This window comes from Haliotis rufescens, unplaced genomic scaffold, assembly GCF_023055435.1.
Source record: "Haliotis rufescens isolate VD_foot unplaced genomic scaffold, xgHalRufe1.0.p SCAF_1, whole genome shotgun sequence".
In the NCBI taxonomy this organism is placed as follows: Eukaryota; Metazoa; Mollusca; class Gastropoda; order Lepetellida; family Haliotidae; genus Haliotis; species Haliotis rufescens.
In genome coordinates this window covers 5,310,310-5,328,245 of record NW_025963779.1, presented here as the reverse complement: position 1 = coordinate 5,328,245, position 17,936 = coordinate 5,310,310, and the positions used below count along the sequence as shown (strand labels likewise).

The following is a 17,936-nucleotide window of genomic DNA, read 5'->3' as shown; positions in this document are numbered from 1 at the left end:
TCAATCCCAGTTGCGTGGATCGATTCTCATGATATCAATCACTGGATTGTCTGGTCCAGACTCGATTATTTACAGACCGCCGTCATATAGCTGGAATATTGCTGAGTGCGGCGTTAAACAACAAACCAACCAACCAACCAACCATGAGAGAGCTTGATTGTTGGAAAGACCTCATGTGTCCAGCCCGTCACTGAGTAATGCGCGCGGAGCCCAGATTCTTTTTCACTGTTGTGCATGTTATCGAATGCCATTTAAATGACCCACTATAATTTGTATTCTTTATTTTATGGAGAAAGATTGAATTATATCGTATGTGTTTGAAATTCTATATATACATGTGTCTCTACATTTTTGTGTAAACTTACTCTTTAATATATAAGTAAAGTGTATATCTCATCTGCATAAAAAGTATATTTATTCAAACAGAATATTTACAAGCGACATTAAGGTCAGTTTAGCGATGTTGTCAAAAATCACAACGTTCAACATAATGTCTTGTGCGAAAATAGTCTGACTATTTGACACAGAAACTCGAAAACTTGTACGAAAATACCTTTATTGAAACGCCGTAGCCAAACGACATGAGCCTAAAACGAAAGGTACACCAATCATTGCTACAGTGTGCAACTCTGGAGCACCACTATCCAGTGTATGTACTTATGTACGAAACAGTAACAAAGCTACGTCTGGTATAACGAAAGATGATCACATTCAGCGCTTAGATTTACGTCGCGAACACCTGGTGTCATCACTTGTTTTCAGTGGTCCATTCATATCATTCTCACAGCTATTTTGCCCTTTGCGCCAAATGGAATCAGTTTCGGTGGATAATTTAGGTTATTTTCGTATCGCAGTTAAAAACAGTACGGTCTTCTTCAGTTTCCAGGTATTTCCTTGTCAATAAGTACATGCACTATTTTGTACATTGATGCATATCACACCAATAAATCAAACAGACCAATAAGTGCAAAATTATGACGCCAAAAGCAAAATATGTGTCTTCATATTCGGTTGAAGTAGATTACGTTTAAATTGCTTAGTTAGAATACTGCTTCAGGGACAACTAAGAGACTTGAATATCTAATATTTCAAAGTTGACTTCTTACTCCTATAATAAGCGTTTGTGTTGAGCATTATCGTCACCTTTTTATTCGAGGACATAATAAAACCATTGATTTTGCATGTGAATACAATTTGTTTCGATAGAATGATTGCCTCAAATGTTGACCCTTTAGCAACGATACAGAATATGTATGCGATCATCTTCAATCGCCAACCAGCATCGATAGCAACGTATAAGAAAAAGCACATCAAAACTACTAATACACACACACATATATATATACATCCACTAGGCTTATCGAATACATGTAACACTCGAGTATACTCTGCTATCAATGACATGAATGTACATATAATGACGTGCAAAGATGAAATGTTAACCTGTAGAAACTGGAGGACAAAATGTTCATCGTTGCCCATGCTAAACCAAATTTATACAGATACAGTGAGATTAGTGTATGACACCTACGGAATACACGCACAAGCCATGGCAAGTACGGTCGCCCTGGTTAGCTGTAGGGAATCATTCACAATAGCCGTAAGCATTTGCAGATGTTCATCGAAGTGTTGTATTTTCAAAATGCTTTAAGAATGACATGGAGTTGGGACAAATGGATTGAAATGATCGTTTCTTTATGAGACGCATATTCAGTTTCTGGTCAGTTTTGATATATAGATTCAGAAAAGGATGAAATTAGGCGCCGTAGGTGTTCTTATGATTCTTTCTCACTGAATATTAGCGCTTTGTCAATTGATGTCAAGAACATACGACATTCGGACCTGAAGGGTTCTGCGGTAAGCGTGTCTTATTGAACACACATTCTGAAAAGGGTGAAATTGGTTGTTGTCAAGGCCTCGGGTTAACGCTGTGCACCGATTCACTGATATCGTGCTGATGATCAGCAAGTAAGGTGAGATAAAACAGCCCGCTTTATATGTAACCTTTACTTTTAAATTAGTTTGATTCAACTTTGGTTCTCATGTTTTGTTTCTATATAGACATAGTCAAACACCGTCCTGACGAAATATGATGTGACGAACTTATGGTTGTCTCGTAAAACCTTGGTCCCTGCATATTCCATCTTTATTCATCAGTTTTCGGTTGTGTCGAACATCTGCTAACTCGAGGTATTAACGTAGGTCCCTTCAACTTCGACAACTCTGTTTGAGTGCATCTATATTGATTTTGTAACAGTATAGTCATCCATGCTATGTTGTTGGTAATTATTTTATACATAATATATTGAATGAACGGATATGATGTAAAAATGTGTTATATTACAAGACGTTTCACGCAATATTAGATGTATGGGCATTTTGGTAACGTCCATAAAATAAAGCTTCGTATTCTATAATCTGAACTATAGTATGCTTCCCCATACACAGTTCCACGCCAGGAGTAACTGTACATAAAATTCAATATTTCATCATCATTTCACAGTTGTTAGTGAAAATTCAAATCAGTGGACTATATGTCTGAGAACAAACTGCAGCGGTAATGGTAATACATGTAGTGAAGAGTCATGGTGTTTGATACAATATCCATCATTGATACATTGTCATTTTGGTCTTCTGTATCAAGCATTCAATATTACATTGTCCACATATGATATAAAACACTGAACATGCCATAAGTGTTGACACACAAATATATCTAAGCCAATATAACTGTGTTGCTGAAACCAGGAAACAGTAAATGTCAGCAGTAGATATTAACAAACCTTCATTCAACAAAGCATCACGGATCAGAACACGGTGATGACATGCAACTATGTAGTTGTTTTACAGTTTTGAATTTGTTTGGACACAAATTAATATAACATTAATACATGTGTTTACCATTCTATTTCCTTCTTCTTGTGTCCATGTTAATATCAACAACGTGGGCGAAAACAACTGAGAAAACAAACAGTTTATGCCATTTGCGTATATAATTGATAACTTGAAAACAAAAACAGATACATTCAATGTATTATGGAAGTTTCAACAATTGTGGTCAGTTAACATATGTACTTTTTAAACTGACTAATACAGAAATTAATCACAACAGAACTCATACAATCTCGAATGTCGTCATGTGAAAGAAAGGCGAGGATATGAAAACAGGAAATGACAAGACAAGGTTTTACACGGTACATGTATACTCAATAACCAAAGTTGTGATTCTGTAAATATGTTCCTAATAGAATTATACTATTAGTTTTAAACCGTATTGGGGAAAAATGAAAGTCACATTTGTCTTTCCCTATAAAACTGCGGTAAATCTCTATCTCTAAAAGAACACTCAAATTTCTAGTTCGAATTTGACTTTTTGAATATTTATCATACAAAATTATAATCTCAGGAACCTTCTCTGGTCCATCATCAGCCAAAATAACACAAGAACATTTGCGTCCTTTAATAAAAAGCCCGTCCTTCTAATCATAATATTATGAATAAGAAAATTAGTAACTTTTTTGTTGACTATATAAAAACCGACACTAGCTTTAAATATATTTATCGATAATGTTTCAATGTGTCTCTAGTTACTTAATGAAGCGCGCACTAGTGACTGTTTGATGAAAGAAAATGTGCCTTGATAAAAGTCACGTCATTTGGCCGAATTGTGTCTATACAAGATAACAAGCATGTTCATTTCAAACAACAACTCAAGAATACATACACGGAGCTGATGGGCGTCGTTGATATATCCCCGTCATATATAACCAGTAACACACAAGTCATTTGGTATTGATACATGTAAGGCTACAGTCATATTGTAATTATGAACGTGCATTTCCACTGAGATGAATCCTGATGTCTCCGAGGCGAAAGTTCTATAGATATAGAGTCTACACAAATATTGGACTTCCGTCACGATTGTTCAAAGGGCATTTCACATCTTCTTCCTTAAATACGTCACTAGACTATTACATACAACCCACATTCATATCAAGACCTTTAAGTCAGTCATTTCTACTTATATAAAGAGAGAAAGCAGTTTCCTGGTACACGTATAAAGTATTGTCTTCTAGAATGACAGAGGCATCCGTCTTAGGCGCATATATGTCGTTAAATAATTATATCATACAAACAGGAAACTAAATATTCTTTTTTGATTAAGATATGATGTTTTCACCCTTATGTGCAGAGTACAGAAGAATTGTGTATCTGTCAATCACATTCGATTGACCCCAAGATATCATGTGACCTGTCACGTGATCACCACAGCTGAATGTATAAAACTTGGATTAGGGGTTGCTGATGATGTATTATATTACAAATGCAAATTGTCATCCATTGTCTGCAGTAGAAGCAAAAAGAACATTTGCATTCTGGCAGGACAGCAGCCAAGCTACTGTACGACCATCACAATGTACGCGCACATCAGGATCTCTTCATGTGAAATAGTGTTAATATCAAGGGCCCGATAAGAGCTTCCAAAATGGCGAACTTTGGTGAACAGCTGGAATGGCCAAGAACCAAAGCCTTTTCCTCATTACCTGAAACATACATGGCGATATGATATTCAGTGAAATCCATACAAGCGTTTTATAAATGTTAATATATTTTACTTTTGAGAAATATCAGTGACAAGGACACTTTTTTTCAATATGACGCGTGCAATTTAGACAACTCTGACTAAAAGAGAACCTTGGTCCCCAAACCATGTTCATATCTGGATCATCATCCTATAAAGTAAAAGCTGGTGTCCCCCGCCGTGATATTGCTGGAATATTGCTAAAACCGGCGTAAAATCAAACTCACTCACTCACTAATAGTAAATGAAACGATGAAATAGCCTAGAGATTCAATTGATGCCAGCGTTTCGCTTCCCTACATGGTTACAATGTGTGACAACATGTACTAGCGTCCCCCGTCCTCATTATGCTGATATATTAGGGTAAACGGCAAAATGCTCACTCACTCAATATAACAAGACTTTTTCTCACATTTTGATAGCTTTCGTGGCTGCATATCGTCCATATTACCGAGTCGTGGTATGGAGTAATGCGCTTTCATATGTATACGTACCCATAGTAACCGTCTGGATTAACCGGGTCCGGAAAAATGAGGTAGTCGGAATCGGACAATGGACTCGGCTTTATGCGGAGATTTCTATTGGATATGGAAAGGGTTGTCTCGCTTTATTTCACTTTACATGACGGCCAGCTGAATATTGGCTTTTGTCGTCACGTACAATGCTCATAGTTTGTAGTTTGTGAATGAGTATTGTTTTACGCCGCTTTTAGCGATATTCCAGCAATATCACGGCGGGGACACCAGAAATGGGCTTCAAATATTGTACCCATGTGGGGAATCGAACGCAGGTCTTCGGCGTGCTGAGCGAACGATTTAACCACAAGGCTACCCTACCGTCCCTAATTTTTGGAAAGACTCAAAGTATCGCTCCGAGTATGTGTAGGTGTCATATTTTTACCCCGTTTATCCTACATTTCTTTTGTTTATCCAGAATTTTGAACATTTTCTGAACAATTTCGCAAGAGACGGAACCGTCCGGACTAATGGCACTTAATACGGTGTAGCATTAACGTGAAGCAAACGTTACCTCTTCCTTTGTCTGGTTCTACCATCGGCGGGAATAATGGATACATGGCTGTTGATGTTGTTGCTTTCCTGTGGTGTTCTTCGTAGCCCGTGTCGTAACCATTACCAGGTATGATGTCATAAGGGGGTTCACGTGTTGTGGTCGTTGTCGGTGTCGTTATTATCACTGGTTCTAATTCTAAAAAAAACAAATTGCTAAACATAAGTATCTCCGTATTGGTTAAAACTTACAGTGCGAAACAAATACTGTTTAATTGTCATTGATGTCATGAAATACATGGATAGAACAAAAACACCTCTGTGTAGAGTCAGTTGTATTTGAACAATGTTTCAGTTGTATTTCAGTGGGACAGTTTGGAGCCAGATGTGGTGAGTGAGTGAGTGAGTATGGTTTTACGCCGCTTTTAGCAATATTCCAGCAACATCACGGCGGGGGACACCAGAAATGGGCTTCACACATTGTACCCATGTCGGGAATCGAACCCGGGTCTTCAGCGTGACGAGCGAACGCTTTAACCACTAGGCTACCCGACCGCCCCCCAGATGTGGTGAAGCCAGTGCAGGCCATGATCAGTGGGACCCGGGATTCAAACCTACTATCACAGGTTTCAGGTTTCAGGTTTCAGGTTTCAACTCTTCACAGCAAATTGTTGGGTATTGAGCGACTGGGTCTCCGTGCTTCTATTGTATAGAGGCCATCGACTCACGATACATGGACAGTATATTCAGTTGTGTAGAGACCATCGTCTCATGAAACATGGACAGTATTTTAAGTTGCATAGGGGCCATCGACTCATTACACGTAGACAGTATATTCAGTTGTGTAGAGGACATCAACTCATGAAACATGGACAGTATGTTCGTTTGTGTAGAGGCCATCAACTCGTGAAACATGGACAGTATATTCAGTTGTGTAGAGGCCATCAACTCATGAAACATGGACAGTATGTTCAGTTGTGTAGAGGCCATTGACCCATGGAACAAGGACAGTATACTAACTTGTCCAGAGGCCATAACCTCAAAACACATTAACAGTATACTCAGTTGTGTAGAGGCCATCAACTCATGAAACATGGACAGTATACTCAGTTGTGTAGAGGCCACCAACTCCCGAAACATGGACAGTATATTCAGTTGTGTAGAGGCCACCAACTCCTGAAACATGGACAGTGTATTCAGTTGTGTAGAGGCCATCAACTCATGAAACATGGACAGTATGTTCAGTTGTGTAGAGGCCATCAACTCATGAAACATGGACAGTATACTCAGTTGTGTAGAGGCCATCAACTCATGAAACATGGACAGTATATTCAGTTGTGTAGAGGCCACCAACTCCTGAAACATGGACAGTATATTAAGTTGTGTAGAGGCCATCAACTCATGAAACATGGACAGTATATTAAGTTGTGTAGAGGCCACCAACTCCTGAAACATGGACAGTGTATTCAGTTGTGTAGAGGCCATCAACTCATGAAACATGGACACTATATTCAGTTGTGTAGAGGCCATCAACTCATGAAACATGGACAGTATACTAATTTGTCCAGAGGCCATCAACTTAAAACACACGGAGCATATTCAGTTGTGTAGAGGTCATTAACTCAAAACACATCGACAGTATATTCAGTTGTGTAGAGGACATCAACTCATGAAACATCGACAGATAATTTAGTTGTGTAGAGGCCATCGACACATGAAACATGGACAGTACAAGAAACCAACTTTTGGTTTGCGCGAAACCCTTAATTGTGGTTCTCGGGAAATGGGTGCACGTCTACGAACATTTTGGCATTTCTCCATACAATATAATTAATCTACCACACCGCGATATAACTTAAATACTGTTAAAAGCGACATTAAACCCAAAAACACAAGCACAGAAGATATATGTCAGTTGTCATGGTATTTGAGTTTCAGGGCCTCATGCACCAGGTTCTATTTGCGCCCAAGACAGATCAATATATTAAAAAATTACCTCCCTTTGATTTAGACGTCATTCATCAATACTCACCATATAAAATCATCTCCTCTTCGTCTGACCCGAGATAGTTACTTCCTTCGCAAGTATATGACCCAAAATCTTCTTTTTCAATTTCTTTGATTCTTAAACTTAATGTCACTATCCTGTTTTCAAGATCCGCATAGGCTTCTGTCATAAATTTATCATCATTGTTTATTTCCAAACCATTCCGCTTCCAGAAAGTTAGACCCTGAGGATGAGCATATATGGAACATTGCAGAATAGTCTCCCGTCCAAGTTTCTGACCCATTCGCCTATTCGGCATCGTTACTTCCGGTGCAACTGAAATAAACACCGGAAATCAATGAGTGATCATATTTCTTCTTCAGTCGGGTTGTTTCCCTCATCGATCATTGTAATGGATGACTGTGTTGAAATTATTTGCAGCTAACTTGACCAGGGGTCATTTATCGATCTGAGACCAATAGGCAAGAATGTTTAGTCATCACCTTCTTCGTTTGGAGTAATAATGTAAAACTAAATCCGCATCCTTTTTGGTCATTAATGAAACTGATGTGATGTATGATTGTACACTAAACCTTGTTAACTTCCTTAACACGAAACATCGTTTAAGACGAAGTTGTGACGATTGCATTCACAGAATCCAAAAGCGGCACTCTAGCCTAATATTGACCCTTATACGAAACTAAGAACAACTCGATATATTCTATATGATCCGTGGTCTTCGCTGTACATATGGAAAGCAATGAAGAAACTTGTTTTAAGTGAAGTATTTGTCTGGTTCCACGATGTAAATGTACTTCGACAAAAATCGGAAAGTGTTTGGGAATGCACTGGCATACTCTACGAACATTCCACAGCCTTTCTTTCTTCGCGGGGAGCCTTTAGTGTTGAATACCATGTACGTCAGTGTTATCTGAGTGTTTCTATCCGTAAATATTTTTTTCCAAGTAGGATGATTAAATTTCAAAATGACAAACTTATAACAATATGCAGAGTCGGGTGGAACAGCTTTACGAACACCAAGCGACTTTATCTTAAATATGTACTTTGTGCAAATAAAAACAATCTCTAGAGTCTGACCATAGGTAATTGAGTCTATCCAAACATTGTGTACCCTCTCGTTTTAATAATCAGAAATAAATTTTGAACAGTTGAAAAACGATTTTGCTGAACCATATAGGTTATTGTCATAACAATAAGGAAATTATGTACTTTGACAACTGGATCATTAAAATAGTTTCATGGAGGACTTTCAACGGATTTAGAATAGGTGAATGAACCTTTCTAATCTATATTTCACAATTTATGACGTTCAAATGTAATATGTTTTTAACCAACTATCACATATGTTTTCTGCATGGGCTCTATCCTCAAGAAAACAAGAAGAGCGAGAAATCTTTATCCATTGCATCTTTCCCATGTTGGATCTGAATTAGCTTGTCAGCTTTCTGTAAGTACCAATAAAATTCCTTACGAATATGAAAGAAAGTATGCTAGCTCATTAATTATATAGAAAGATAATAAGCCTTCTGATAGGGTGTTTATCTGCCCACGACCAGACCAATAGCTATTATCAGCAAATAAGTGAAATGGGCAATAATAACGGTCTGAAGTTCAAGGGGACATTGCCACTCTGTGGAGAACATTCATTAATCGGGCAATTCAATCACAAGTATTAAATACAAAGTCAAGAGACACAATCTGCCTTAAGTACTAAAACTACTCAATCAGTGTCGCGATGATGGCCCACATACGATCCAATTGACGTTCGTTTGAAAAAGTAAAAACGTTTGAACGTTGCAATTAAATTCATGTGATCGAACTTTTGTTTGAAGAAAAAGCATGAAGTCATATTTAGATAAGAACTGACGGAATCAATCACAATCTAGTTTGATGATTCCATGAGAGAAATTATCAATCAGTAGAGACGTTAACTAAGATTATAATGAGATTGTTTGAGAGTGGAATTCAGCCAATCGACCATGAGATGCGGATTTCGTATCGATATGAACTGTGACCACATCGGAATTATTTCTTTTTATCTTAATAAACTTCGATTACTGTTATTATCAGCTTGAATCGTCAGTATTAATTTGTCGCTTCACAATCGGAGAAATAAAAGTCATATTTTTGTATTTTACTTCCCCGTGGGATTGTTTCCAAGAGTGCGCAAAACTTAGAATAGATGAAATCTTATTAAACATTTTCCACAACAAATCGGTGGAAGATACATCAATCAGTTATGTCGAGGGACGAAATCCAATTTATTTCCCTATTTCCCGTTGTTTTACACCACTTATTTCCTATATTGAGCGCAACGAGCAACGGTAGAAATTTCAGTTTTTAACGAGCCATTCAATCCAGCAATTCTTCCATACGAGAAAATAACTAGAGACATGTACCGATTGACGAGCACATTCTTTTCCAGTACTGATCTACCAATAATCGTATCATTCCCTTATATAGTCCTTTATTACAGACACACGTACATGTTTGCCTTTTGCAAAACAAAACATGAAACTTTCATCGAAAAGTACCATCTTCAATTGTTGTTGTAAAGATATTGAACACGACATCTCTCAGTCTACCATGTACATATTTGTGAAACGTTTTACAGACAAAACAGATATTGTAATCTGAACGTTGTGTAATCTATAAGGTGATAATGTCTCACAAACCATGATCCATTTTGTGTGTATCCGATGTAGATTCACGAGTTAATTTATCAATAACGTGGGACACTGGTTGAAATAATTTCTCGCTGTAGGTTTACTATGTCTGTTTAAGATTGGCACTTTATCATGTGTAGCCATGATGCCAAATGACACAATTGTATCTCATGTTAAATATATATTGTTTTCTTGTACCACCGTGGTTCGGAGTAAATAAATGAAATCTGAAATCTGATACATCTAATGCTACACTCCTCATCATTATGTACATCTAATTCATTCATTATGAAAAACTGTGGACTTGTTTATGTCATATGTTGTTTTTTCCATATTGTTCATCTTTAATAATAATCACTACTGACGTGAACTGCCCACGCCGGTATCATCTATAGCTCAGTTACTATTGATTGACGTGATTAATGAAAGTCTTATTCTTTTATCTGTACACATTTCTTGGGGGCATCCCTTTGCTTACATGTTTATAGAATATGTTTTTGACAGCCAATTTGTTTCAGTCGCTTCCTCTGGTAGTCATTCTGCTGTGTTATTTACAAACTGATGATCGATGGACAGACTGAGACATATCAAGGGTTCATAAGGTACGATAATACATACATTCCACGATGACTCTGATCGCCTTGCTGACAGATGGAGGAACGCCGTTGTCCACAAAACACTCGTAGATGTCGTCGCAGTAGCGGGTCACGTTGTGTATGAGTAGCATCTCCCCCTCCAGACCGATTCCTGGAATACAGGGAAATATTAACGAGCTGGTCACCACGTGATGCACGGGAAGCGGCTGAGTGATATAACACTGTAACTGAAATGTACGCAAGACTCGTATACTAGTATGAAGCGTGTTTATATGGGTATGGTTGGATGTAAAACAGGGAAATATTAACGAACTGATCACCACATGATGCACGGGAAGCGGCAAAGTGATAGAAAACTGTGACTGAAATGTACGCAAGACTCGTATATGTAGCGTGTTTATATGGGTATGGTTGGATGTAAAACAGGGAAATATTAACGAACTGATCACCACATGATGCACGGGAAGCGGCAAAGTGATAGAAAACTGTGACTGAAATGTACGCGAGACTCGTATATGTAGCGTGTTTATATGGGTATGGGTGGATGTAGAACAGGGAAATATTAACAAACTGATCACCACATGATGCACGGGAAGCGGCAAAGTGATATAAAACTGTGACTGAAATGTACGCGAGACTCGTATATGTAGCGTGTTTATATGGGTATGAGTGGATGTAGAACAGGGAAATATTAACAAACTGATCACCACATGATGCACGGGAAGCGGCAAAGTGATAGAAAACTGTGACTGAAATGTACGCGAGACTCGTATATGTAGCGTGTTTATATGGGTATGGGTGGATGTAGAACAGGGAAATACTAACGAACTGATCACCACATGATGCACGGGAAGCGGCAAAGTGATAGAAAACTGTGACAGAAACAGGGAAATATAAACAAACTGATAATTCCTTGCACAACAGACACGGTGCATGGGGCGCAACGAAATTATGTGAAACTGTAATCGGAATGTACCCAAGTCATATATATGTAGCTTGTTTCTGAGGAGATGGATGTGATGCAGAGTTATAAAGTGATTGTAGGGGTCAGAATCTCGAACTATTCTATTAGATGTCATCGCGTTTCTATGATGGCATGCATGTGGTATAATAGTCCCTCTCGTTGATATTTTTCAGGGGTTTGCTTTGGTATTCGATCCATGAGGTTCATCTATGAAATATAAAACAGTTCCGACATTTAATCGTAGGTGTCTCCATCATGTTTTCGCTCTCTCAATGTTTCTCCTAGTTCAAAAATCTTTACTGTTTGTGCAGGATTGACTGATGATCCCTAGAGCTTTAAAAACATGAACACGTGCCAAATCAACAGAAACGTTTTTAACGTAATTTCATTCATTTTAATATAATTAATGCCACATGCCAAGGCAACATGAAAAACTTAAAAAGAAGTCGAAATAAAGCAAATAGAATTGTATGATGTGCTGACAAATTTGGTTGTAAAAATCGCTTTTCCCTGTTGCACCATCTGACGTTAAACAGTAAATATGAGTGTATCAGTCTCACAAGGAAGGCAATGATTTGTCATTGACGCATATTGTTTGTACAAGGACATTTAATTTCAGCTTGGTGCGGAAGGGGTTTGTCCTATACAGCAATATGTTCTGAAAGGGATCAACGAATGTCGTTACCAATGAATTAAACTTGGTTCGTTTGATACAAAACTATTCAGTCGAGATTCTAAAGTACTCCGACAACAATTACTTTGTAATCCTACCAGAATATTGCTCTTAATTCTATGCGGGATTGAAAAGTTCAACTAAATTAAAATTGCCAAATGGGTTCTCTACTGTGAAATTATACATCTTCGCTACGGTCAACGAAACCAGATCAAATTCCCAACTTTTTAAGGCGAAAAAGAACCGTTAGAATAAAGATCGATTCAAGGAAATTTGGTAAGGAAGTTCGCAAGAGCTTTCCTTTCCCCCACTTCGTCAAACAATCCCATTTGATGGAATGAAATTGATTTGGTTGCGGTCTTGAGTGAAGGGATGCTGAGGTTGAGGATGGGGAAATGAAGATGTTCTGGGAAGTGTCTGCGGTTCTAACATGGCATGGACTCGCTTACTCGTCACCAGCTCCATGCTGGCGCTATCCTGTATGCCCAACAGAATCGCTGTCATTTTCCCATGTATTGTTAAAGATAGCAGAACAAGGAACTAATATCTACACATTCACTTTGTTCACTGGTATTGAATAGTTCAGTTTGTATTGCGGAAAAAGTGTGTTGGGGTTGTCTCATGTCCTTGCGTCTTTGGGCAGATTAATATACATAAGCAAGTGCATTTAGTAAAAGCCTGAGGCATACATGGATGATGGTCATTCCTTTTAATGTGCTATTATTCAATAATTCTAAACAACGCCTGACAAATCATCGCTATCGAATGTCTGCCAAGACATTTTCTACCAAAGGCCAAACAGTGATGACAATTTTAAGAATGGATCGCCGAATATCAGCATGACACAAGGTGTACACGAAAAGGGTATTACTGAGCATGTCCTGAATGACCGTTTTTCATAACATTAAGGATGAACATAACAATCGGATTGAATAGGAAAACGCTATTATCCATGACAAATTTTAAATAATATATCAGGTGTCTTTAACACTGTATAATAACACAATCTATTGAACATTATGAATGGGATCTTCAGTTCAGATTTACAATCATGATGCCCTAAATGTATTCACCAAAGGGTGATTCGTCAAGCAAATGAAATCGCATTATTTTTCATGTAAAGAACATAAAGTACATGTAAAATATCACAATATAACAGAATATAAAATTTAACTTGATTATAACAAAACACAATATAAAACTTGGTTATTGTCTTGATTTTGTATATCCCAGAAAAAATTAATTCACCTTTTTTCTTTGTTTGTTCCTTTTTTCTTTCTTTCTATTTTTTTGGGTGGTGATGTATTTACATCTTTTCTTTGTATTTTACATATATATTGTTATGCATACAGTGTATTTCTATATGTACCATAAATATAACCATCTGATAATTGTTTTTTATGGCGGCTTTTCGAATTATCCAGATTTTACATCAATGACGTTTATTCATCATCAACGTAGATATAAAATATATTATAAGAACTACTGAAAGAAAACATCTTACATTATGACCTGACACATATATTCTCCAAAGACGTGAGTGTGACTTACTTTCTTTTCTACCTCTGCCCATTCTGTAGTTCCGTTTGTTCCACGTGACGTTTGGCTGCGGGACTCCTGTCACGTTACATATTAGTTCCGCTACCTCCCCTTCGCGCAACCGGATATTGTCAGATGACAGGCGGCTAATGATAGCGGGTGGCACTGTTCAAAGATACGTCGAAGGGACAACTGATTCAGAATTCAAATGGTTTTTCAACGAGTATAATACATGTATTGATTTATATATAAATTGATATTATCACACATGTATAATATGCAAATAATAGGATAAAGCGTTTGGTCTTAACTCATGTTACATCAAAAGTATGCAGTGTGAGTGAGTATGGTTTTACGTCGCTTTTAGAAATACTGCATACTCTGACGGTTGATCACCAGAAATGGACTTTACATACTGTAATCATGTTGATAACCGAACCCGGGGTTTCTGCGGGAAAAGTGAACGCGTGAACCAGAAGGCCAGGAACGATAACTTTCATTGTTACGACGGAAGGGTAATTTTTTACCTCAATGACAGTAGTCCCATTACTAGATAAAGCCAAAGTGTGTGTGTGTGTGTGTGCGTTTGTGTGCGTTTGTGTGCGTGTTGTATGTCTGTGCGTGTGTGTGTGTGTATGTCTGTGCGTGCGTGCGTGCGTGCGTGCGTGTGTGTGTGTGTCCAGCCCGGGCGCAAATGTTTCGAATATATTGATGTATTGACACCTGTCGCTGAGTGAGAGAGGTTGGTGTAATACCGCAGTAGTATATTTTAATGGCCTGTCAGCCAAATATCCGAGGAGAGCCTAAATTGCCGCAAGTCGTAGACATTTAACTTCTGTGAAATCCTTTGATATTTTTAATATGGTATGACGAATCAAGGAGAAATCTGTGATTCGAACTCATCATTATCAATTCTGGCATGACTATGATCAAACTCATACACTGCGGCGACTCCGACAACATGGCCACCGTCGCCCCGTCACCCTCCCGTCCCCCAAGAACCCTGCCTCGATATGAGATCCGTGTCCTGAAACCTTTTGACAGCGTGACCCTCCGTGTTCCTACCGCGTGAGTGTCTTTCATGTTAGTTCTGACAGAATCTACACTAAAATGCAACCATTAGTTGAACGAGTGATGCACTATTCTGATCAGCCGATGTATCGATCATCGGTGTTGACCCACGTGGTCTATAGAAAACGAAATGATATCTATGGCAACCACAGTGATACTTTACATAATACACTTCCTCTTGCAATGGACTGCCAACCACAAAGAGTCACCGAGAACCGAGGGCGCGGGAAATTATTTAATGGTAACATGTCCTAAAAAATTCTCTTTAGCAACATTCACATGTCAAGTTTTTCATTTAAAATGTGTTGCAAATAATCTCAACATTATGCATCTGTTGTTTGATCGGGTGTAGCGATATGAAATTCGATCAGCACTATCGTACAACACTCGTACAAATCTCAAGTTAAGAACGTATTAAACTTTTAGTCGAATCAGGATTGATAAAACAACACAAAAGGGTTATCATGGGGTGCTCTTTCTAAACTTTAAGTTACCCATTTCTTTTCCGTAACAAAAACCAGTATAGAACGTTTAGATAGTGAAATATCTTGGTCCGTGTTTTCGAAACCTTTGTTTGTTTGTTTGTTGTTTAACGCCGCACTCAGCAATATATGACTATATGACGGCGGTCTGTAAATACTCGAGTCTGGGTCTAGTCATGAGCATCGATCCACGATCCACAATCAACCAATTTAGCGAGCCTGACCACCCGTTTCATTCTGAGATAGATTAGTTTTGAACGAAACCCGTGAAGACCCGATGTAGAATAGGTCTTCAGCAACCCATGCTTGCCGTAAAAGGCGACGATGCTTGTCGTAAGAGGAGACTAACGGGATCGGGTGGTCAGGCTCGCTGACTTGGTTGATGCATGTCATTGTATCCCTATTGCGTGGATCGATGCTCATGATGTCAATCATTGGATTGTCTGGTCCAGACTCGATTATTTACAGACCGCCGTCATATAGCTGGAATATTGCTGAGTGCGGCGTTAAGCAACAAACAAAACGAAAAAATGTTGCTTTTCACAAAGGTGTCGTCTACCAGCAGACTTTCCTACATTAAGCTGACAATCATGGTATGTCTGGAATATTGTTTTATCCAACTCACTTGTCACTCGAAATAATATTGTTTGTAATGTAAGACATTGATTCAACCTATAGCGGGGACATGGATCACCTAAACATGCTATATGTAATCGTGATATAACTGAAGTACCGTTCAAATCGGAGTTACACCTCCCTCACTCACTCACTCACTCACTCACTCACTCACTCACCAAGGACAGAGAGTTTAACTGCCTTCTCCTGCTCAGGAACGGTGTTGATTTCACACTTGTAGACGCCGCTGTCGTTGTAACGGACGTCGTTGATATGTAGATTCCATTCCTTCACATACGGCCGCTCGATCGTGATGCGCTGGTCATCTATCATACGCCGGTCCGAGTGGCTGATCAGCTGTTTTCGTGGGCTCACCCAGATGACCTGGTACCGGAATGTGTTAGCTATATATGATTGCAGACTTAACCCAGAACAAATGGGTTAGTTCTGTCGAGCTAGTTTTTTTAACCGCCATATGTGTCTGAATGAAATACAGCTCTGCATCACTTCAAGCACAAATGACATAGAAGGTCTCTCCTGTCTCGCCCATAAGGTCAAGGTAAAATTGTAAAATCGATGTCTTGTGTGACAATAAATACATGCAAATTTGTATTCCGTAAAATATAATCATGGATTTAATGTCATCAAGGGTTTCTTTGAGGCCTTTCATACTCTTAATACACATGCAGTTTTCTCTCTCTAGCCGTCAATAAGCTCTACTTAAACGCAGCAAGCCCTTTCCACAAGAAGCCTCTGCGAAAAGCAGAGTCCGTTGTAGGATTCCGACTACATTATAAGCATGTGTTTATGAAACACTATCGAATAGTGGTATCAGGTGGTTACTGATGCGTCAAATTTGGAAATGTTCTCCACATGTCTACCGTAAAACGGTTTGAAAGCTTCACTGAGGCCTTAAATGGCAGACCCTGATCAAATAACTTGTGAGCAAGAGTCGCATTACGCTCTTTGAAATCTTCGTAGAAAGAGCATGCTGGATTGTTGACACCAAATGTAGACACCAAAGGCTGGATATTGCTCGACATAACTTAAAAGGGAAAGTTGACTGTTGGACAGATGAAGTCATCTCTCTTGTCATACAGTCGTGTGGATATTTTTTTTCCACTCTGAATCTATACGCACAGATCAAAATATGAAAAAGATGAGTTAGTTTCACTGGTCTCTTTGATTTCCAAATCTAGAATTTATCTTATTGGCCAAATGCCCGTGTTTGATTTTACCAATCCGAGCAGAAAATCCGATTCATATGCATAAGGAAACAAATAAGCAAAGAGTGAGTTAGTATGGTTTAAGCAATATTCCAGCGATATCACGGCGAGGGACACCGGAAATGGGAATGGGCTTCACACATAGTACCCATGTGGGGAATCGAACCCGGGCCTTCTGCGTGACGAGCGAACGCTTTAACCACTAGGCTACCCCACCGCCCCAATAAGCAAACAGGGGAGCACGTTTGGTGCCCATGGGAATTCCTGCTTCTAGACCAAAATGTTCTATCCCAAACTTTCACATACACATTTCAAATCACACAATAATATTTAATTAAAGTAACATATTTTCGTATTTACCATACTATCATTGATTAGAAATTTCCAGGGAAATGAGGACTGAAATGTTCAAGGGTTGACCGATGAACAGTACAGTAGTTTCACGAGATCCCAGCCACTTTCATGTCATTCTCTTTTAACACAGTGACTGCAATGTCCACTTGGGAA

General features: G+C 38.6%; 1 protein-coding gene across 1 annotated transcript in view; it reads right to left on the bottom strand.

Annotated features, from left to right (window-relative positions):
* Positions 1-542: 542 nt before the first annotated feature.
* The window catches only part of LOC124150096 (lachesin-like), a 101,566-nt gene continuing 84,172 nt past the window's right edge, over positions 543-17,936 (bottom strand). The window contains exons 3-8 of the mRNA XM_046522010.2: positions 16,383-16,587; positions 14,048-14,200; positions 10,882-11,010; positions 7,622-7,912; positions 5,612-5,788; positions 543-4,544 (exon numbers count right to left, since the gene is read on the bottom strand). Of these exons, the coding sequence (XP_046377966.1) occupies positions 4,429-4,544; positions 5,612-5,788; positions 7,622-7,912; positions 10,882-11,010; positions 14,048-14,200; positions 16,383-16,587 (1,071 nt within the window). The 3' untranslated portion in view covers positions 543-4,428. The remainder of the gene's footprint in view (positions 4,545-5,611; positions 5,789-7,621; positions 7,913-10,881; positions 11,011-14,047; positions 14,201-16,382; positions 16,588-17,936) is intronic.